General features: G+C 36.4%; 1 protein-coding gene across 1 annotated transcript in view; it reads left to right on the top strand.

Annotated features, from left to right (window-relative positions):
- The window catches only part of CTTNBP2 (cortactin binding protein 2), a 150,600-nt gene that overhangs the window by 103,305 nt on the left and 23,163 nt on the right, over positions 1–24,132 (top strand). The window contains 4 exon segments of the mRNA XM_081283104.1: positions 14,185–14,271; positions 14,354–14,453; positions 21,058–21,210; positions 21,365–21,552. Of these exon segments, the coding sequence (XP_081139230.1) occupies positions 14,185–14,271; positions 14,354–14,453; positions 21,058–21,210; positions 21,365–21,552 (528 nt within the window).

Raw genomic sequence — 24,132 nt, forward strand, 5'->3', positions numbered from 1 at the left:
AACAAGGATTTAGCATCAAATGAATGATTATCAGTATGGACGGGAATGGTCATGCATATCACGATGCTTGACTATATGCATTTATGAGTTAAAATTAAGTAAATATATTAGTTACAATGTTGATTTAGCCACTTTTGCTTTTTTGAGTGGTTACTGGGATTGAACATAGGAATGCTTTTTCACTGAACCACATCACCAGTCTTTTTTTTTTTTATTTTGAGAAAGGATCTCCCTATGTTGCTGAGGCTAGCCTTGAACTTGCAGTTCTTCTGCTTCAGCCCCTGGAGTAGCTGGGATTACAGTCAGGCTATGTTCAACTGATATTGCCACTTTAACAGAAATCAAGTCATTATAGCTTAAATAGAGCGTTTATTTTTCTTGAGCCCGCTGGTAAAAGTCCCTGAGTGCCTGCTGATAAAAGATCTGGAGAAGAGGAAAGTGCATGTCAACTATTCCAGCATCACAGCACCTTCTTCTCTGCTCCACTATTCCCTAAGGTGGTGTTTGTGTCACTTGTTAAAAAATATTCACATCCACATCCTAGCCTGAGAGAAAAGAGCCAGGAGGGCAGGATTCTTTCTTTCAGGGGAGTCTCACACCACACTCCTGCTCATATCCCATGGAATGGAATTTAGAATTATGTCCATTCCTAGCTGGCAAGTGTGGCCTTTTGTGGAGTAACCATGCATCTACCTAAAACTGGATAGTCTGTTACTAAAAAGAGAAAAGGGAATATGTTTATCAAAAGAAATTCTAGAAAATTCTAGATACAGAATGGATAAAGGTAATGCTTTGTTTTCATTAAATACTTAATACATGCTAGGTAATATGCTAAGTGTTTTCTTGTGTCTTATATATTCTTCCAAACATCCTTATGCAGTATTTCACCCATGTATTTATTGATTAATCGATTTTAATAGAGAAACTGAAAAAAAAGAAGTAATTTGCTCAAAGCCACATACCTAGTGATAAGTCCATTGTGCAAGTCCCTGAGACATTGTATCTGCATGTGAGAGATTTATCCAAAACTAATGCTAATGGTATAAAACATTAAGTGAATAATAATTTTGCTTGCTGCCTTAATTTAGGTAGCCTTTTTTTTTTTTTTTTTTTTAAGAGTCAGACTTGGCTTCGTTTTCACTCCTGATGAAAAAAAGGATTCAGAACCATTTCATTGATCTAGCCAGGCTCAAAGTTGGGACTGACCTTTGTACCAGCTGCATATATACCTTCAGAAGCCTCACAGTGTGGCAGAAGTGGTGTCACTTTCACTTTGTGTATTTTCTTTATTATTTGCTCCATTTCCCCAATATGCCTGGCAGAAGGAGATAAGTTTCATTCCTTTGCTTGAGTAAAAGTTGAAGGAACAGTTCAGGAATGTGAGCCTCAGGCTCTGATGGAACCATTTCCTTCTCTTCTCACAGCATGTTTGTACCTGTTCAGATGATGAAATTGGTAAAAAAAAAAAAAAAAAAAAAAAAAAAGAAGGCAAATTTAAAGATCTTGATTGGTTTGGTTTTCCAGCACTTCATTCCATTAAATAGTATAAGTACTCCAGTGGGCTGGTCAGTGAGGAGTTATAAAAGCAGAGAAGGGTGGAAGAAAGCAGAAATGAAGAACGTGAAGTAAATTGGTCATCTCAAAGTTACTTTCTTTGTAAGGCAAAGACAGGGAGATAGAAAATAGAAAAATAAGTAATTGGTTAACACCAGGTTACTTCAGGTTACTTTTGTTTTTGTGGTTTTTTTGTTTTTGTTTTTGTTTGGTTTGGTTTGGTACCAGGAATTGACTGTTGCTTAACCACATTCCCAGCCTTTTTTTTTTTTTTTTTGTAAACAGGGTCTTGCTAAGTTGGCCTGTTTAGGAAACTTGGCTCTGCTTGCTTGCTTTCTCCCTCTTTCTCTCCCTCTTTCTCTCCTGTCTCCTCCCCTCCCCTCCCCTCCAGGTTTTCAGAAGAGATAATTTGTTTGTTTGTTGATATGGCATGTAAGCCTCTGTGACTCCATTTTTTTTAATGTTATATATTTATTTATTTTTTTAATTGATTATTTAAAGCATTACATAGCTCATGATATATCATCTTTCATACATTTGACTCAAATTGTGTACCTGTTGAGTTTCAATGCAGGAACCTGGTTCAAAGCAGTGTCTTCTTGAAAATTTTTTTAAGTTATTTTTTTTAGATAAACATGACAGTAGAGTGTATTTTGACATATTATACATACATGGAGTATAACTTACTCTAATTAGGATCCCTTATTAATTTTTATGAAATAAAAGTAATAGAAAAGCCATGCAACTAAATTAGATTTGTACATTTTACTGACTAGCAAATCTATAAAATGAAATGTCTACTAATCACATTATATATAGCATATTTTTAGTATTCTTTCTAAGTGTCTCCTGATTCACAAGACATAATTTGACTTCCAGTGACCAAAAAATCAGATTGAATTAACAGTTTTTAGTTCTGTTCTCAGTTTAGTGAATACACACAAAGGGCTTTTGAAATCTACCAATTAACTCTTGACTGAATATAATAAAATGTATCACTCATTTCAACAGCCACTTTAAAACCTAGTGACTGAGGCAATTGTGTGTTTAATGGTTGTGAATGTCTTCTTCCATACATGTTTATAAGCCTCTAAAAGTAATATACCAAGTGTTATACAGTTTGTATCATATTAGTCATTTACTTCAGCTGTTTGACAACCATTGAGAGGCTCCTAATGCATTCAGTGGTTTAGAGACAGATTGAATTTATGTATAAGTCACATTCCCTGGCCTCATGGAGCCTATACTATATTCCAGCTGAAAAGGCAAATTTAAAAATAAATGATTAAATACTTAGGTTATGTATAGACTATAATAATTACAAGTATAAAGATAAAGCAGATAAGAAGGTAAAGAACACATGGAACAGGAAGCAGAAAACTCTTCTTACTTTTTTTTTATATTTTTATGAGTCCACCATAATTATACATGATAGTGGGATTCATTATGACATATTCATACGTGCACATAAAAGTTTGCTGCGTTTCATTTCCCAGTGCTTCCTCTTTTTCTTTTCTCCTTTTGCCTGATCCTCCTCTCCTGTACACTACTAGTCTCCCTGCTACTTATTTATTTATTTTAATTGGGGCATTTTAATTATACATAAAATGGAATTTGTTGTGCTCTGTTTGTACATGCACATAGCATAATTTGCCAGTTTCATTCCTCAGTACCTTCTTCCCTTTCCCATTTCTATTCCCTCCCTCTTGATTCCCAAACCCTTTCCCTTAGTCTGCTTCTTGTTCTCCCATATGCTTTCCTGAGATTCCTTTTGTTTATTTCTTATTTCTCTCTAGCTTCTGCATATGGGAAAACATTCAACCTTTGACTTTCTGTTCTGTTTATTTCATTTAGCTTGATATTCTCCTTTTCCATCCATTTACCAGCAAATAACATAATTTCACTCTCCTCTATGATGAATAAAACTCCACTGTGTATATATACCATGTTTTCTTTATCAACATTTGTTGAAAGATACCAAGGATGACTCCGTAACTTGGCTATTGTGAATTTTGCTGCCATAAACATTGGAATGCAGGTATCACTATAGCATGCTGATTTTAGTTCTTTTGGATAAATACCAAGCAGTGGGATAGCTGGGTCATATGGCAGTTCCATTTTGAGTCCTTTGAGGGAACTCCTACTGATTTCTATTGTGCTTGTATTAAATTGCAATCCCACCAACAAAGTATAAGTGTTCATTTTTCGCCACATCCTCACCAGCATTTCTTGTTATAGTCTTGATGCTTGCCATTTTGACTGGGATGAGATGAAATCTCAGTGTAGTTTTTGATTTACATTTCTCTGATTGCTAAATATGTAGAAGGTTTTTCATATATTTGCCCACTTATTGACTATTTACTTGCTTATTTGGTGTTAAGATTTTTGATATTATTTCTGTCAGAAAGGTAGATGTGAAAGACTTTCTCCCAATTTTTTTTTGGCTCTCTCTCTCTCTCTCTCTCTCTCTCTCTCTCTCTCTCTCTCTCTCTCTCTCCCTCCCCCTCCCCTCCCCTCCCCTCTTCTCTTCTCTTCTCTTCTCTTCTCTCTCTCTCTCTCTCTCTCTCTCTCTCTCTCTCTTTCTTTTGTTTTTTTTTGTTGGGAGGGGGAGTTACTGGGAATCGCACTCAAGGGCACTGGACCACTGAGCCACAACCCCAGCCCATTTTTTTTTTTTTTTTGCATTTTATTTAAAGAAAGGTTCTCACTGAGTTGCTTAGTATCTTTCTTGCTTTTGCTGAGGATGGCTTTGAACTCACAGTCCTCTTGCTTCAGCCTCCTGAGCTGCTGCGATTACAGGTGTGTGCCACCTCACCTGGCTCAGCTCTGTTTTTATGCTCTTGTTTCCTTTACTGTGCAAAAGCTTTTTAATTTGATGCTGTTCCATTTTCTGATTCTTGGTTTTATTTCTTGAACTTTAGGAATCTTACTAAAGAACTCAATGCCTATGCCTAAATATTAAAATATTTACCTGTGTTTTCTTCTATGAGTTTGCAAAATTTCTGATCTAATTCCTGTGTCTTTGATCCACTTTGAGTCGTGGAAGATTTTAGAGGAAACTCCTAGATAGATAGCAAGCTATCTAGTTTCATTCTTTCACATTTGGATATCCAGTTTTCCCAGCACCATTAGTTAAAAAAGGCTATATTTTCTCCAGTGTATGTTTTTGGCACCTTTGTCAAAGATCAGATGACTGTATTTGTGGGGTTTTCCTCTGTTTTCTATTCTCTTTCATTGATCTTCAGGTTTGTTTTTATGCCAATACCAAGCTGCTTTTGTCATATAACTCTGTAGTAAAATTTGAGAATAGGTATTGAAATGCCTCCCTGCTTCACTCTTCTTGCTCATAATTCCTTTGGTTATTTATTCTGGGTCTCTTATTCTTTCAAATTAATTTGGTCTTGTGAAGTATGTTATTGGTATTTTGATAGGGATTGCACTGAATCAATATTGCTTTGGGTAGTATAGCCATTTTGACAATATTAATTGTCTGCCTATCCCAGAACATGAGAGGTGTTTCCATTTGCTAAGATCTTCTTCAATTTCTTCCTTCAGTATTCTATAATTTTCATTGTAGAGTGCTTTCACCTCCTTGATTAGATTTATTCCCAGGGGTTTTTACTGTTGTTAAAGCTAGTGTGAATTGAACTGTTTTACTGATTCTTTTTCACTGGGTTCATGATTGAGTATATAGAAAAACTATAGATTTTTATATGTTGATCTTGTATCCTGGTACTTTACTGGACTTGTTTATCAGTCCTAGAAGTCTTTTAGTGTGGTGTTTTTTCTTTTCTTTTATTTCTTTTGTGTGTGTGTGTGTGGGGGAAAGATCTTCTAAATATAGGATCATATCATCTGCAAACAGAAATTATTTGACTTTTCCTATATTTGAATTCCTTTAACTTACTTTACACACCTGATAGCTCTGGCTAAATTTCAAAAACTATATAGAATAGGAGTGGTGAGAGTGGACAGCTTGTGTTGTTCCTCATTTTAGAGCAAGTGCTTTCAGTTTTTCCCCATTCAGTAAAATGTTAGCTTTGGATTTGTCATCTATAGTATTTATGATGTTGAGGTAAGTTACTTCTGCCTTTAGTTTCTTCAGTGTTTTTTAACATGAATGGGTACTGAATTTTGTTGAAGGCTTTTTCTATATCTCTTGATGATCCTGTAATTTTGTCCTCAATTGTCCTTATGCGATGAATTACATTTGTTGATTTGCATACTTGAACCAACATTATATCACTTCAGTGAAATGTAACTTGATTATTTTGTACAATCTTCCATTTAGGTTTTTTATATCATCTTGGTTCAACTTGGGTGGATGATATGTGTGTAAAAATTTGCCAATATTTTCTACCTTATTGATATATAAGTTTTCAGAAGTCCCTAATGATCCTCTGGAATTCAGAAATGTCTGTGGTGACATCTCCTTTTTCATCTCTAATTATACTGACTTGGGTCTTCATTTTTTGGTTGGTTTGGCTCAGAATTAATTTTGTTGATCTTTTCAGAGAAGCAACTTTTTGTTGCATTGATTCTTTGTATTAAGATACCTTTTTTTAGATGAAGTTTTGTTGAAAATTCTGTCAAGTGGCATTTGAACTGAAAAACCAAAGAAAGTGAAGGAGGTAGCCTTGCAGAGGATATTTGAGGCAGTTGGAATGGTAGCTATAAAGTTGTATAAACTGTCAGTGAAATCTGAGAAATGACCAGAAACTGGATTATGTAGGACAAATCAAGAACTTCAAATTTTATTCCCAATAGGATAAGAAACCACTGGGGAAATTTGAGCCAGAGAGTAGCATATTTCTTCAGTGCCACAAGTAACTATAGGCATATTGATCTGTATTGAATTGTTGAAAATTTCTATAATCAATATACATAGTAAAATAGCTGACTTTTATTGAGCTGCATTATACATACCAAGTTCTGTTCTAAGTATGTACATAGTCCCATTTAATTATTCTAGGAATAGCTACTTGCATCAGTTGTCACAATTTACAGATAAATAAATAGTGTTTAAAGTAATTTGCTCAAGTCCTTCAGGAATAACTGGTGTGACCTGCAGAATTGAACTAGGCTGTTTTAGTCATGCATGTTATTACAGTTTATTAAGAATTGCAGAAACCCAGATTGGGATTATAGCTCAGTGGTAGAGCACTTGCCTAGCATGGGAGTCACTGGGTTTCATCCTCAGCACCACATAAAAACAAATAAATAGAAAAATAAAGGTTAAATTCTAAAAAAATTGAAGAAATCAGTTTTTAATCATCTATGAATTTACTAAGTTAAAATGCATGTGTTAAACCCTTTATGCAGAAAATCTCATAGATAGAGATATTGTTAAGTTAGGCATTTTACTTCTGTTCTATCTTTTAAAATGTTAGTTTTATTTGTTTTTTCAGTTCTAGGGCTTTACCTCAGGGGCACTCTACCAGGGACCTAAATCTCTAGTCCTTTTTATTTGTTTGTTTGTTTAAAATTTGGGACAAAGACAATAAATTGCACAGGCCGGCCTTAAACATGCAACCTTTGCCTCAGCTTTCTGAGTAAATGTGATTACAGGCATGAGCCACTATGCAAGGCTAGAATGATGCTATTTTTAAATACTTTCATTGCATTGTTAAATAATTGAAGTAAATTTTAGATATCTACCTATTAGTTATTAAGGGAAATGTTTAACCTTATTGAATATTTAATCACTAAAAGTTTATTCAATTTATTTGCAATAGTTGAACTTTTTTTTCATTAACTGAACTCAAAACATTATTCTTAGCCAGTTTGATTTTTTTTAGCTTACTTTCAAACTTGTATTTCAGTAACTCAGTGAGTACTTAATATGTTAGAAGAATACTTGAGTAGATCATTCTAATCCAAGCCCAATGTTAAAATGAAGAACTCTGAATCCTTGAGATTCTTCCACTTGTTGGCCATCCACTGCAATATGTGCTGTGCTAATAATCCTAAAGATTCATGACTAGGAGAGTCTACACATTCTTCATACATCACCCAAATAAATTTGCTATTTTCCATAAAAATAATGTTGTGATAGCTTTGTATCTAAGACAGACCACAAAAGCTCCATCAGCCCCTTTAGCTGATGGCCTGTTCTAGCCTGATCTTTATCATGAAGGAGAAGAATGAGTCTGGGTGAGGTCCTCACAGAATAAGGAAGCAGTTCCCTAGTTTGAGCAAAAAAGAAGTGGTTCCAGTACCAGTGCTAGGTCCTTGGGCTCTCAGGACAACAATGGGAGAAGATTCCAGGCAGTAGGTCAGACAGCAGCCCAAAGATCATCTGGAGCATATAGAGTTCCTGAGGGCTTGAGGCTGGCAGGCAAGGAAACAAGAGTTCAAGAGTTAGTGTATAGCTTTATTGTTTAAATAAGTACAGTAATGTCCAAATTATTATTTCTGTGTCAATAAATGAGGACTTGTCTTTATTTGAAGTTAGTAATCAAAACTGCTATTGACTTCTAAAGTTTCAATAAGCTAATTTAAAAATATATCTCTACTACAGTGTGTCTCTTTATATATAAACTGTAATTACTCTTGAATTCTGGTTATTCCCTTATACCTGTTCTGTAAAGAGGGTCTTGGCAATGTTTAAAATTATCTCTAATGTGAAGAAGTCCAATTTCTTATTTCTGAATGCTGGGTATAGATGTACAGATGGACAGATTATTCATACATTCTAATGTACACATTCCATTAGATTTCATTTCAGATATTGCCAATCTTTTGTTAAAGGTTTTCATTCCATATCATCAAATCATGTGTAGTTGTATTGGTTACCATTTAAAATATGACCAAAAAAGTTTATCACTGGGAGTAAATTACTATCACCCTATTGAGACTAGCATAAACAACAGATGTTTTGGGGGGAATTTTATATGAATGAATCAATAATAACTATTTTTCATAGCTCTAAAATTGAAAATAACTTAGTTCTTTAAAATTCAGTGTCTGAAAAGGTTGGGATGAAATTCCTAGATATAAAGCATATATGGCTTTAAGTGAATACCTATCCCAGTTTTATTTGTTCAGCTAAAGCCCTTTTATTTTTCATTCTGTTTTGAGTTTAGTCTTTCAGCACAAGCTATCCTAAAGCTATCTCTGGACAGCAGAAGCTTTTTCTCAGATTCTGCATGATTGAAACACTGAGCAAAAGATGAGGGTTACTGCTCCAAATGCCACAAATCTAAGGACACATTACAACTTCCACTTGGACAGTAGTAGAGACCACAGTTCCTCTAGTAAACTCTATTCTGCAGAAAAACACTGTAGAGAAAAATAAATAAAAGGGTGATGGCCCATTGTTTAGGTCACTTGTTTCCAGAATCCCTTTGTCTCACAAAGCACTAACTGACATGTGATGAGCTTCCTGAATAGGCTGTGAAGACACAAGAATAAAAAGCATTGGTACCAATTGTGATAATGAGGCCAGTGTCCCTTACTAATAAGCAGAAATGTCGCACTGTAAAGGAAATAATTCTGATGACTCTGATTTAGACCATAATTTTAAAAGTTGGATTTAATTTGATTTTTTTCAAAGAACAGATCTCCTTTAAACACAACGAGGACAGTTCTAATCCCCACCCCACCCCCAAAAGTCGGCCTATAGCTCCATCTACCCATCCATCCATTCATCCGTTTATCTTTAGAGCCCTCTGCTGGAAGCATGGAGCATGCATTTTTATCATATCCAAGATTTCTATATTCAAAGAAATGTAATGTAGCTCTGAAATAGATAAATGCATTACCTTGACCAAGTTTTTTCATGTTTGCACCAGTATCAATAGAGTAACAGTAATTTACTCACAGTAATCAATTTTTTGTTCAGATTTTAAATGGTAACCAACATAATTATACTTCATTGATCCAATATTACAAAAAAAATTTACCAAAAAATTGTGAAATACCTGAAATAAGAGACTCCTAGTGTATTAGAATGTATTAATGATCTGAAAATGTGCACGCTTGTTTTTCCCTTTACCTATATAATTTACTTATTTATTTATATTCCACCATATCCTACGAGTGATATTAGACTAACTAAATACAAAGGGTTTATTTCTACCAAATGGCCTTTTCAATGAAATTTTATGTTTTCAATGAATGTTTTCTGTTTTTCCCTTTAAAAACTCCTGCAATCGGAGGACTGATGAGGTGTTGAAATTGAAGACAGATTATTATGAAGTTGTGTTTTTGCTGTTGTATGATTTCAAAATCAATCTTTAGGAAGTATAGGCAGTTTGGCAGGATGGCTGTAATGAATAGAGCACTCTTGTCTTTGGGAGTGAAACAAGATTAAATTGCAATACTAGTTGAAAATCTCAGGATAGACTTCCAGTAAATCTTGAAAATCTGTATCCTGTTTCACTGGTATGAAACAATTCATTCCTTGTGAGAGAAGCTCTACCTAACAATCCATAGCCATTTGGATTAATTTGGTGAGCTCAAGGGTTCTGGCTTAAAACTGCACCTGGCTACCAGTACCTACTATATTATTTCCCACTAAAGTACTTTTGAAGTATGACAAAAAACTTAAAACACCAGAAAAAAAATAGAACTGAGTCTTTCTTTGTTAAGAATTTGGAAAATTATTCCCTTACCTTCAGGGTCAATACAGTGTTAGGCCCACTTATATGAGGCCTCCCTGAAATTAGGTAGAAAACACTATCATCCTTCTCTTACTGTCTTCCTAATGATTACAAAAGTAAGATTTATACCAGTTATAAAATTTTGGGGGAAAAAATTGAGGTATTTAGACTCTGCTTTTGCAGCACATAAGATTTTCCTCTGCTCCCTGCTCTTATGTAGCCATTTAGAGAATGCAGCTAGAAATATATGAGCAAGAAGTTGTTGCTGATTGGTAAGACTGCGATCCAGGTGGGGATGGACATAGGAAGAGCCTGGTGCAGTTTATCCTCATGCATTTGTCTACTGTGTTGGATGGGAAAAGTTCATTCCACTTCAGCTATTCTTAGATCCTGGATTTTAACTAGCAAGTACAGACATCAGCTTGTCCTCCACTCAGTGGACCCCTTAAAGAAGGGGTCCAGAAAAAAAATCAGTAGCAAGTAAAGGCAGTAGAGGTTTGCACCTTCTGCTTCATTACAAAATTCTTTCCCCGGTTTCACACCATATAACAATAATAAAAAATTAACATGTCTGGGGCTGGGGATGTGGCTCAAGAGGTAGCGCACTTGCCTGGCATGCGTGCGGCCCGGGTTCGATCCTCAGCACTACATACAAACAAAGATGTTGTGTCCGCCGAAAACTAAAAAATAATAAATATTAAAATTCTCATTCTCAAAAAAAAAAAATTCTCATTCTCTCTCTCTCTTTCTCTCTCTCTCTCTCTCAAAAAAAATTAAAAAATTAACATGTCTATGAAAGAAAACCACAGAACAGTTGTCATTCCAAGAACCTAGGGAAAATTATTTACTATTGTCTTAGTCCTTTCAGATGGCTACAACAGATGGCATAGACTGAGTGGCTGGCTTATAAACAAATTTATTTCTCACAATTCTAGAACCTGGAAAGTTCAAGATCTAAGGATCAGTCGATTCAATATCTGGAGAGGACCCATTTCCTGGTTCACAGTGTTTTGCTGGGTTTTCATGTGGTGGAAGGCACAAGGGGTCTTGTAGGCCTCTCTTATAAGGGCACTAATTACTTTCTAAGGCCCCACTTACTAATGCCATCCATCTTACAAGCCAGGGTTTTAACATATGGATTGAGGGATGGGGAGCATGAGCATGAGACCACAGCAACTAGAAAAATATGTACAAAATATTTGGAAATTCATATTCTCTGTAGAATGTGAGTGGACAGACTGAAGAAAACTCTAGAGTCTGAGCTAAGATTAAACAGAACAGTGGTGGAAAGGACGTAGACATAAAAGGAACAACTAAAAATGCAATGGCATGAAGTTGTACTCGAGACAAGAGCAGTAATGAAATGGTAAATATTCTATTTGATACCATGCAAGACTAAAGTTTAGGAGCTCTCCCAGAATGTGCAGGAGAAGAACAGTGTTATAATAATGATGAGTTAAGAGGACAAATGTCCTCACAGAGAGTAGAGAGGCAGAACTTAAAACATTACAGATGTTCCTCAGAAATAGAACCAGAAAAGGAGACATTCTGAAAAGCATAATTGAAGAAAAATTGCCTAAGCCATGGAAGCCTACTGATCCATATTCCACTTAAGATTGGGAGAAAGAGGCCCAAGCTACACAAATTGGGCAATTTTTATTTATTTATTTTTTTGGTTCTACATCCGGAATTGAACCTAGGGGTGCCTAACCCAGGGGTGCCAAATTCCCAGCCCTATTTTAAGATTTTAGTTAGAAACAGGGTCTCACCAAGTTGCTGAGGGTGGCTTTGAACTTATGATCCTTCTGCCTCAGCCTCCAGAGCTGCTGCTATTACAAGCATGAGCCACTATGCCCGGTTTGGGTGACATTTTTTTTTTTTAATGACAAATATAACCATATATTCCCCAGACTTCCCATTCTCACCAATACAAATTAGAGAAGATGATTATTTAATAATAATTCTTTTTGGTATGAGGGTTTGAACCCAGGAGTACCTTACCACTCAACTACATCTCTAGTTCGTGTGTGTGTGTGTGTGTGTGTGTGTGTGTGTGAGAGAGAGAGAGAGAGAGAGAGAGAGAATATGAATGAATGATAAGTTGCTAAGGGTCTTGCTAATTTTCTGAGTCTTTGATCCTTTGGGATCACAGGTGTGTGCTACCACATCTGACAATAGTAATTCTTTAATAATAATTTATCCGTAAAGTCTCATGAAGCCATAACCCTATAGACTAGAGGTCAACCTTAGTTGGATTTTCTAGGATATTCTCTCTCCTGTGTCTTTGGAGAAGTTCTCACCCCAGTCTTGGTCCTTGCCTATACCTCCACATTTCTTGGCTCACAAACCACCGATACCATGGAGAATAGTCCAGGCAAATGCCAAGTTCATCCTGTGGCTGTGGGATCTAACATCCTTAGTCACTGTTTTTGCAGGCATTGGTAAGGCTTTTATTGAAGGCTTACCAAAGTATAGGATTTAATTTCAAAGAATAACACTGGTGTCTACCAAATATGTTGTCTTTCAGACCCTAAAATGCAGCTCTAAATGAAGAACCCCTCCTTGATGGACACTTCTCTACTTACCTCACCATCTGACATTTGGTAGTGAAACCTGAATTTCCCCCTTTTGAAAGAGGTCATTCAAGCATGTCTTGATCTCCCTGGACAACAAAGCTTAAGTCTTAAAGTCCCCAGATATAGGAGGAGTTCCCTCTTTAGTACATGCTAAGGGTTTCCCCTAAAGCCTCCCTTTTATATTCCAGAATTTTTCTCTTTTTATAATGAAGAACCCAGGGACATATTTAGGACATACCATCAAGATTGTGGCCATTCCCTGTGATGTGAAAGGGGCAACTTCATGAGAGTGAAATAGAAGAAGAACAATAGTAGAAAGACACATGTCTTTACATTGTCCCAAGTTTTAGATAGAGCAGAACTTTCCAGGCTTAACACTTCCCTAAGTCCTGATGGCTCGATCTTCACACGTGAGCAGTATCAACTGTATTGATTAAGTTGGAACTTCGACAGTCTGGATTTGATTTGATTTGATTTGTGTATACAAGACCTTTCAAAGAAGAAAACTTCTATGAAGTCTATGTGCTAGGAATGGGGCATAGACCTGGAATGACTGAAGTGGAAAGCTGACCTCCCCTCCACATTTTGCTCCAGACTTAGCTGTCTCTGCCCTGGGTAGAAGGTAATTGGCTTTCTGTCCAATGGCATACTGAATCTCCACATGTTCTCTTGATATTCATAAATATGATGATAAAGTTTAAAATATCCTAGAGGCATCCAGGCAGGACGTTTTGTTGTTTAAAAGTAAAAGTGATCCATCTCTACCTAGATGTAATCAAAACACTGAATTTCAGGATGAAATAATATATAAAGTTGACCCAGGAGTTTTATACCCATCAAGTAGTATTTTACCTAAGACATCTGCACAAAGATATTCTTTGACATACAACAGCTGTAAAATGATCTAATTCATATATCCTCCCTCACACACAAGTACATAAACTAAAACCTGAAAAGAAAAAGGTTTAACAGTTTTTGCTTCCCAGTGTTGACACTCTCAGGGATTTTTATTCTACTTTATATTTTCCAAAATTTCCTTAATGAAGTGCATTGCTGCTCTAACTATTAAAAAAATAAAATAAGCATTGGGAAATTCAAAGTAATGAGCATCTGCAAGAGACAAAATCCTCTAGTAAACTTCTCTGCCACCACGCCACTTGCAAAAAAATTATGTTTATGCTGAACCTTCTGTAGAAAATGGTAGGAAGCAAATAAATGCATGCTTTTCATTAAAATGTCAGCTGTTGCTAAGGATTCTTTGCCCATGTTTCACATTAAATGAAAAACTTCAAGTGCCCAGTGAATAAAATGATTCCTAAGACATTTTAAACCTTACAACCAGACAATCTGAGGATAACTAGAAAGGGAATTCTATCCCTACTTACCCCCCTTTTTTCCCCTATTTTCAATGTAGCATCTTCACCTAAGGGTTTTTCTTGGTTTGTTAACAGGTTGAGCAATATCATAATGTCATTTTCCATGGCCCAGAAGGAAGCCTGCAAGAATACATAGCACATCAGCTTGCACTGTGCATGAAGGTATTGATTAATTTCATACCATCCCCTTTTACTTGAAAATTGGAAAGTGTGTAGAACTAATCATTCTGTTTTGTTATTATAGAACAGACAACTGGCTGCAGGATTCTCCTGTGAAATAGTGAGAGCTGAAGTGGATGCTAGTTTCTCCAAGGAACAGCTAGTAGATCTGTTCATCAGTAGCGGTAAGACAGTTTCAGCAAGCTGGATGGTGATAACTCAAAGGCATGCCCTTCAATGATGCTATTGAAAGGAAATAAACTTTGTTGCTTAGAAAAAGGTTTAAGTCAACTTTTTAGTTATGGTAGATGTGGGATGAAAGTTGAGAACCCAGATGAATGCTTGCAAAAAAATTATTTTTATGTGCATATTGTTGCATTTGTTGAGCACCTTGCATTCTCTTCTTTTTAAATACTTTTTATAAATTAGTAATTGCTGTGAGCACACTTATAACTGGCACCAGTAGTATACTAAGGGTAGCAGGGAGAGTAGAAGCAGTTCACCCTTGTGGGACTGGACATTATGTCTTTGGTGCTGTCTAGAATTGCTGGTGCATGGTGATATTAAAAAAAAGGATTATTTTTTAGTAAATTTGGTTATTCACAAATTCTCTACATTCAAGATATCCCTTAATTGCCTTTTTTATCTCACTTGGTATGCCATTGATTGGATGTTTGGAAAATGCATTGTGTACACTAATCAATCTCCACAACAGCACCATGCAAGTAGGTTGTTTCTACTCATTTATGGACTTTTCATCCTTGTCCATAGCCTGACTGTGGTCATATCCCATTGACCTTTTTTTATCCATTCCCATTGGCACACCTATTTTCCTGTAATTGACTTCTTGCCTATGGCTTCTCCTCTCGGAACACTCATCACTGGCCTACAGACCTCTGACTGGAAGTTGTTTGTGGTTCCTGCAACCTACCCCTCCACTGCCCTTGCACTGAGTCCGTGCTATTCAAGGTCTTCCATTCTGGAGCATAGATCTACCTGATTTTCTTATAAACCAATGGTCTGTGCTTCAGCAGGATGTGGCATTTCTTTCTTCTTTGTCTGTCCTTTGCCTTTCCACTCCATGTCTTTGTGAAGACTGCAGCTGCCACTAACATTACAGCGTAAACATGTAAACTCCCTCACCCTTCCCACACACACTGTATGACAACCACATGACATTGACTATGCAGACTATGTTGAACACTAGTGATAAAGCAGTCATCATCCTCTGTCCCACTAGAAACTAGGGGAAAAGCCTCTGTTAAAATGCTTTACAGGCATCTCAAGTGGAGGCTTCTCTGATCCCTCCATATCCCCTTAGGGAACATCTGGAGATATCTTTTTTACCCCTGTACTGACTGACTATACCTGAAGGCAGTGAAGGTATTGTTTGGGTTTCTGCTTTGCCCCCTGTGTGTGTTCTATTCTGAGGCCCTTGAAGGCTAGAACTATAGCTTATTCTGTTTAGCCTGTGTCCTAATTGCCAATGTTTATGTGTGGAGTGAATGGGTGAATTTTCTGATTCAGGAAACATTGTAAACAGAAAAACAAAAAGGCAGGGTGGGGAATTCTTTGTCCTTTTCAAGTATCAGAAAGTGGGAGAACCGGCTTAAAGGTAGAAAGCAATAAATGCAGAGAGGACAGGAGTTGATAAGGAAGTTATTGATGACAAAGCATAATGATAAAATGCTTTGGACTTGGAAAGAAAAGTTTTTGTTTGTTATTTTTTCTTTAATTATTTTTAGTTTTCAATGGACCTTTATTTTATTTATTTTAGGTATGGCTGAGAATCAAACCTAGTGCCTCACACATGCTAGGCAAGCACTCTGCCACTGAGCTGCAATGCAGCCTCTGGAAAGAAAAATTTTTGAACAATAGACTAAAACAGATAAAAACTACTGTAAGGAGAGGAGTAGGAAATGCCATGTCTTTGGATACAGAAGGATTTTTATTTCTATATTTGACTTACACATTTATTAAATATTTATTAAATCTTCCTTCACTTTTAATAACAAAACTAAAGCATTAGTAAAAAGTTCACTTGGTAAGAGCTTGACTGCAATCTGCCATGTGAGCAGCTGGAACATTCTAGATCCCTTAGTTTGCCTTCCTCCCCCTGGAAGCAGTCTGTGTGTCCTGTTGAATCCATTCCCTTTGTCTCACCTCCTGCTGTCGCTCTCCATCTCCCCTGCCACCCACAGTAAGGAGACTGTGGAGGCCTCTGTTGCTCTTCTTATCTCCCCAGGCCTTACTCCCACCAAGGGCCCTATGGAGGACTTCAGGAGGCTTATTCTAGGATACAGAACCACTCATGAGTGTCCCCACTATTACACTCCAGAGGCTCCAAGAATGAAATCTAAAGTTCTTGGAATGTTATGTCTTGAGCATTATGTCGTCAAGCCTCTCATCTTGCCCCTACTGATGTCACTTTTCATATTCTAAAGCTCCCTTCACCACCACCACCATCTTCTCCATAGGGCACATGTTTTTCACTGATGACCAGGGAAGAAATGGGGAACTCTTCAGTTTTGAATTTAAAGGTTTAACCAGACTCTGATCAGAATTTATGAGGACATAAAAGAAGGCCACTTGCCGCACTTTGTATGTGTAGATTCCTTTTGACCTGTGGCCAAAAAGCCATTTGGATGCCCAGCCCGAATTCTCCCTTGTGTTCCCATCCTCATGATGTCCGACCCACTGCTAGATATCTCAGAGAGGATGCTTCACTTATCAGACACACCAGTCCTAAAAGAGCCCATCACTATCATCCCCTTTTCCAAGCATACTCTTGGTTGTGTGCTCTCTGTCTCCATTAACTGCACACCCTCTTCCTCTCTGTCCCTTTCTGTAAGTCAAACACCATGCCTGATTGAGTCTCTCTCAAAAATGCCTTTCTATTCTGTACCTTGGTTCTGGGAGAGGTTCTCTTCACCTCATGCCTTCACCACAGTTGTAAGAACTGAGTAGATATGTTCTCTTATTTCTTTCCCCGCCAGTTGATGTCTTCACCCAGAGTAAGGACCTCAGAGCAGGTGTCTAGTCCTGTTTATGCCCCTCTGTAAAGAATTCACTGATTCCCTGGTTGCTCCCCCAAAGTCTCATTCTGGATCTTCCACTTTGCAGTTTTGGCTGGATTTTGAGACTTCAGAAGAGCAGGTCTGATGAAATTCCAGCCATGGGGAGCTTTACAAAATGCCAGTGCCCCATACCCCATAGAGACTGATTAATCAGAGTCACTGAGAATTTCAGGGGAGGATCCCAGGTGATTCTAATGCGCAGCACCCTGCTACTCTGATGCTGCCCGTGGTGGTGACTATCTGATCCTATTCCATTCATGTGGCACCACCCCAATCCCCCAGCCCAGTCCTGGCTTGAGGTATGAATCAGCTCTGAGCTCATAGTCAGTGCACCTTGATTTGTTGCCCCATTTTTTATGTGTTGGAGCTGTGAACTGCTCCATTTAGAAAAATCTCAAATCTAGGAGGCCTTCCTCTGACCTGTCCATCTGTTAAGATTCCATTCCTCAGAATAGGGCTAATAAAAATCTACTTTTCCCCTAGTTAGAATCCCTCACCTCCAGCATGCCATAACACTTAGCACATAGCACATGTAGCAAGGAGGTATAGATAAACATTTTTTGATGCAGTTAATTATTCCCTCTAACACTTTTAATTAGTTGGAACAGCTTCAAAGGCACTTGAACTAGCAAATCAGGGAAAACCTGGAGGCTTTCAGTTTTAAATTATATAAAAATATATACAAACCATCAACCTGGTGTTTTGAGTTTTTTAAATCGTTGAGTAGAAAAGGTTTGTAATGGTTGTTTAAACCAAGTATGCATTTATTATACTTCCACAATACACATATTTTGAATAATATTTGAACTCTGGAAGCATAGGATTTTAGCATTCTTATTGCTAGCTGTGTTAAAGAGAATCCAGCACACACCCCATTGTAATAGCCACCTACAAGTACAACTAAAATTGAAAGGTGGCTGTTATTGTTTCTAGTCTTCTGGTTTTCAAAGCTTTGTGGCATCCAGGAAATCTTTTTCTAAGAAGAGAGCCATTTATAATGTTCAAGGATTCTTTTGAAATTTGAATGTGTTCTCTATAAATAACAAGAAGGAATGGAGTATCTTCTCCAAGTATTTGTGAAAAGCAGAATACTTGACAATATTATTCTTCAATACATAAAATTGTTTCTTTTTTCAAGGTTAATTTGAATAAGACTGGAAAGTTTTAGAATTCGTCTAAAAATTGAAATTTAATTTTTAAATGGTATATAGGAAGGACTACATAGATTGAAATCTATATAGTAAATCTATATAGTAAAATATTAATAAAATTTGAGTACTTCATAGTGCCAGCACTGTTTAACTCTTTTGTGCAGAGACTTATTCATTTCCTAAATACAATGATAATAGCCCATTACTTTGCATCTTTCAATTTGAGTTGATAGGAAAGCAGTCCCTCCCATCCCAAGTAGAAGGAATGCTCAAATAAGACTTATAAGTCCTAGATGTTTTTCCTTCCTTACTATTGTTGTTCCTAACACCTTAGTCCAATCACTTCAAGCTCTGTGAGCTTGTGAAATGACAGGAGGGATCTGCTTTTCTCTCTGAGGACCCATTCACATAATTTTATGAATATTTTATGTATGTGTAATTTAAGCATTTTAATCTTTTGTATCATGAAAGAGACATATAAAACACTACTTATACTTACAGATCAATGAACAATCTTTTGCAATAATCATTTTTTAGTTTTGGTTTATAGTTTGACTACCTCTATGTAAGTGCCTAAATTATATTTTTAGTGTTTCCTGTTTTGAATTTTACATGTTGAAATAATAGATTTTATGGATAATATTAGCACATATTTATGGGATACATTATGGTAATCTAGTATATGTAAACAGTGTGTAATAATATAATCAAGAGAGTAAGCATTTCTACCTCTTCAAACATTTATCATTTTTTATGTGCTGGGAATTTTGTATTCTCCTTTTCATTTTGAAATATAGGTTGTTTTAGCCAATTGTTACCCTATTGTGTTAAAGGAGAACCAGAAATAATTCCTCTACTCTTAATTATGCCTTGTTGTCTCTTATTAGGCTTCTTTTAATCCCCTTTATCCCCAACCATTCCTAGTCTCTAGTGACCACATCATTCCATTTTGTTTTTCTACCAGATTGACTTAGAAATAATATTCTTTGGTGGTTTGCTTAATATATTGTTTGTAATAGTCTTCTATTCCATTATTTAGAGTTGTAATTTGTTCACTTTCATATCCATTGCATGAATATATTCCTATTTACCTGTCATCCTATTATTGATGGCCATTGGGTTGGTTCCATTTGAAATCTGTTAGGGAGCCAGGAATCTTGTGTGCACTTCCAACAGCAGTAAGGAATGTCAGACTCTCTTCCAGAGTCATACTCCCTCAGCAATTTCAGAGTATGCCCATCATACCACTTTTGGATAACACTTTATATCTTCCTTCTTTTAAATTTTTCTCAGCAAAATATCTGATAACTCTATATACATATCTACCTATTCAAGAGCAAGGTTATCTATCTTCTAAGGTCTTCTTTAATTTCTTTCTATATAGATGTATATAGAGTATGTTCATGCCAATTCATGCCTTTATACGTGTACTTTGTTTTGGGTTTGTTTTTTTTTTTTTTTTGCATTACAATTCTTATTACACATATATACCACAATTTTTCATATCTCTGTTTATATATAAAGTATGTTGACACCCAATTTGAGTCTTTATACATGTACTTTGGATAATGATGTCCATCACAATCTACCACCCTTGATGACCCCCAAAACAAATAACCCAATCAATAATGGGCCAAGGAACTGAACAGACACTTCTCAGAAGATGATACACAGTTAATCAACAAATATATGAAAAAATGTTCAACATCTCAAGCAATTAGAGAAATGCAAATCAAAACTAAGATTTCATCTCACTCTAATCAGAAAGGCAGCCATTAAGAATATATACAACAATTAGTGTTGATGAGGATGTGGGGGAAAGGCACACTCATACATTGCTGATGGGATTGCAAATTGGTACAACCAATCTGGAAAGCAGTATGGAGATTCCTTGGAAATGGAACCACCATTTGACCCAACTATCCCAGTCCTCGGACTATACCTAAAGCACTTAAAAATAGCACACTACAGGGACACAGGCACAATTCACAAACCAAACTGTGAAACCAACCTAGATGCCCTTCAATAGATGAATAGATAAGGAAAATGTGGTACATATACACAATGGAATATTACTCAGCAATAAAAGTGAATAAAATCATGACATTTGCAGTAAATTGATGGAATTGGAGAATATCATGCTAAATGATGTAAGCCAATCCCAAAAAAACAAATGCTGAATGTTTTCTCTGCTCTAAGGATGCTGATTCATAATGGGGATGGTGCTGGGGGTGTGGGGGGTGGCACACATTGAAGGAATAGATGAACTCTAGATAGGGCAAAGGGGAGGGATGGTTAGGGGGAGCATAGGGGTTGGAAAGGCAGTGAATGAGATGGACATCATTACTCTACACGTATGAAGACACACATGGTGTGACTATATACAATCAGAGATATGAAAAATTGTTCTGTTTATAAGTAATATGAATCGAAACGCATTCTGTTGACATATATAACAAATCAGAATAAATTATTTACAAGATCATCAAAGCAAAAAAAAATTGCCAGTTTATAAAGGTTCTTGTAAAAGCTTTAATCCCTAATTTCCTTTTTGATCACAGCTTGTCTGATTCCAATGAAACAATCTCCAGTTAAGAAGAAAATCATCATCATCTTAGAGAATTTGGAAAAATCTTCATTGTCTGAGTTGTTGGGGGACTTTTTGGCACCTCTTGAGAATCGCAGCACTGAAAGCCCATGTACTTTCCAAAAAGGTAAAGATAGTAGACAGTCCACTCTACCAGCTCTGTGATACCCTCTAGCCCTTCTGTTCCCCAGAATACCAGTTAGGCTTCTTGTTCCTCTTTATTTAACTTAACTTTAATTTGGACTTATCCCATACTATGACTTGCTTTTGGCTTGTTTTAGGAAATGGAATGTCTGAATGTTATTACTTTCATGAGAACTGCTTTCTGATGGGAACCATTGCCAAGGCCTGTCTCCAGGGCTCCGATTTGCTGGTACAACAACATTTCCGCTGGGTTCAGCTGCGATGGGATTGCGAGCCCATGCAAGGACTGCTACAGAGGTTCTTAAGAAGGAAAGTCATGAATAAGGTAACAAACAGCAGCTGCATCCTGGTGCGGGAGGTTAGTTACCAGGAGATTCGGGCTGGAGTTCCTCTTATTGTGTGGCCTCAGGCAGATGCAATCTGTGGAAATTCAGGGGAAAAATAAGATAATGAATGTAGAACTCATAAAAGTTTCTGGACTATATTAAGAATAAGAAAATCTAAAAAGATTTTACTGTTGTTAGTGGTAGATAGTACATGGAAAACACATAGCAGTCTTTGGAGCATATTAAGTATAAGAAAAGGTTAATATATTTTACTGTAATTAACGGTTCTCAAGGAATCTTACCAAGTGTTAATGCTGTAGAAGTCTAGACTGGAAAGTTAATCACTCTTCTTATGGAAAACTCACTGCTTCCTATGAGCCTTCCAAACATTTTCCATCCATTTGGATAAGATTTAATATAGGATTATTATCCTGTTCTGTGGTAAACAAATGAAAAGTAAAAATTCTCTGTGTTTTGACACATTTTCAAGAATAGTAGTAAGAACTTCTAGTGATTTTTTTTCATAGAATAATAAGTATTAGAGTCTCCCAAATAAAAATAATGCTGTGTTGACTGAAGATAACACATTCTTCAACTTAATTGTCTTAAATTGGACCAATAACTGAGTTTCAGGGAAGATTTGAAGTAATGAAGCTCAATTTAGTAGGATTTTCTCATTTACTATTGCACCATGGACCATTTGGAGGACAGTGTCATCATTTTATCAGTATGTTATTTTAAGCTGCACATACCAGAACCCCCTCATGTAAGCAGGTGGCTTGTGGTAGGTGTTAAGCATCCCCAAATCATCAGGGCCTGGATTGGGGGGGAGGGTGTCTCAGAACCATCCATTCAAGACTGAAGCTCGTCCACAGGACTTTAGCCTTCACTGTTCAAAGGCAGAAAGTGGGGTACAGTGAAGAATAAAGAGCTTCCTTGTTTTCCTTCTTACCAGTGAGGAAAGTATCTTTTCAGAAACTCCCAGAAACCTAAGACTTCTCTTTAATGTTTCAAGTGCTTTCTTTCCCTACACCATGGCAAGAGCTACCTTTCAAAGACTCAAACTCTCCATCAAGTACTTGAACAAAAGTCTGTTTCTGTTATATTAGAGTGGGTCAGTGTGCATGCAGAGGTGTACAGAAGAGTATGGAATGGGAGTGGCTATTGGTAATTTAGTGGACACTGTCTGCCACAGTCTGATTTGAATTAATATCTGAAATTCTGAATTTAATCAGAGAAATCTACCCCAAATTATACTAATGTTAATTGTCTGGTTTTAAATACGTTCTCTTGGCCAAAGCACCGCCATTGAAGGACCTCAACGAGTAGGAAGAAGAGTGGGGTAAAGACCAAGTAGGGATGTAGCCTTTCAAATCACTGATGCTCCCGTTAATTTATAATTGTTAATACTTAAATCTTATCACCAAAGTCAATCACATAATCACAAAAGATAACAGTTTTCTTCTGTAGAATTGGCACCCTCTTCCCCTAGCTTTCTGACAGTTTGAAATGGAGCTCTACTCTTTTGTATTGTGTTTGAGAGTGGGGTGTAGTATAGAGAATAGAAGCAGGGAGGATAATGCCTTTCATTTATCCAGAATCACTTCAATGTAGGTAAATAAAATGAATCCCCTGGGGTAAATGCACAGTGGGACCACCAAACATCAGAAATCTTGTAGCATCCAAAACCCTAATTCTTGTAGTCATTTAAAAGCACACTGGCACTTTATTATAGTTTTTTTTTTTTATTCTTTAAATGATACAAGAAAATAGATCTTTCAGTATAATACTAGGCTTCCTACTAGTGTTTAATAAAAAATAATTATACCTTTTTAGTGGAAAGTTAATATTTAGCTATCTTTAATTATAATGCTGAACTCGGAATTCTTGCTGGAAGAATATCAGAGAAAGTAGGGGATTTATAATGATTATTTCTCTTTTGAAGAGAAGGAAGTTATTGTAACAAAGCCTTATGAAACACGGGATATCAATTTAGGGGAACTGGTACTATCACTGAACAACTCTTGTTTTTTCTTGGCTAAATTATTTCTTTATTTCCTACATGTAGATGACATACCAGTGTTCACAGTTGTCACCACTCTCAATATCCTAATATGTAGTAAAGGAAGATTTACATGAATCTCCTTTCTTATAAGATGAATGTTAATTACTATATCTGATATTTAAATGATTGAGGAATATTCCTCCTAATAGTAAATAAATCTTTGTCCTTTTGCTAACCCTCTATACCACCAAGAAAGGACTTGGTTTTATCAAATATAGTTCTAGAAAGAATTCCTCCCATTAAATCAAATGTGTTATACAGTATTATTTAAAATTTGCACATTTTAAGTTTTGAAAACAAATTTCTTTATGTCTACAGAGCTCTGTACATTTTGTTGATGTTAGCATTTTAGCTGAGACCTTTCTTTTAGGAAAAGTTTTTAAAAAACATTTTGAAGTATAATACAAGGTGAGCATGCCACAGATTCAGATACACCATCATCACTTACCCCAAATAGGAAATATTTAACGTCATTCCTGTTTGATTAATTAGAAAACCTGTTCTGAACACCTGT

This window comes from Spermophilus citellus (genome assembly GCF_964194105.1).
Source record: "Spermophilus citellus genome assembly, chromosome: 3".
Classification (NCBI taxonomy): Eukaryota; Metazoa; Chordata; class Mammalia; order Rodentia; family Sciuridae; genus Spermophilus; species Spermophilus citellus.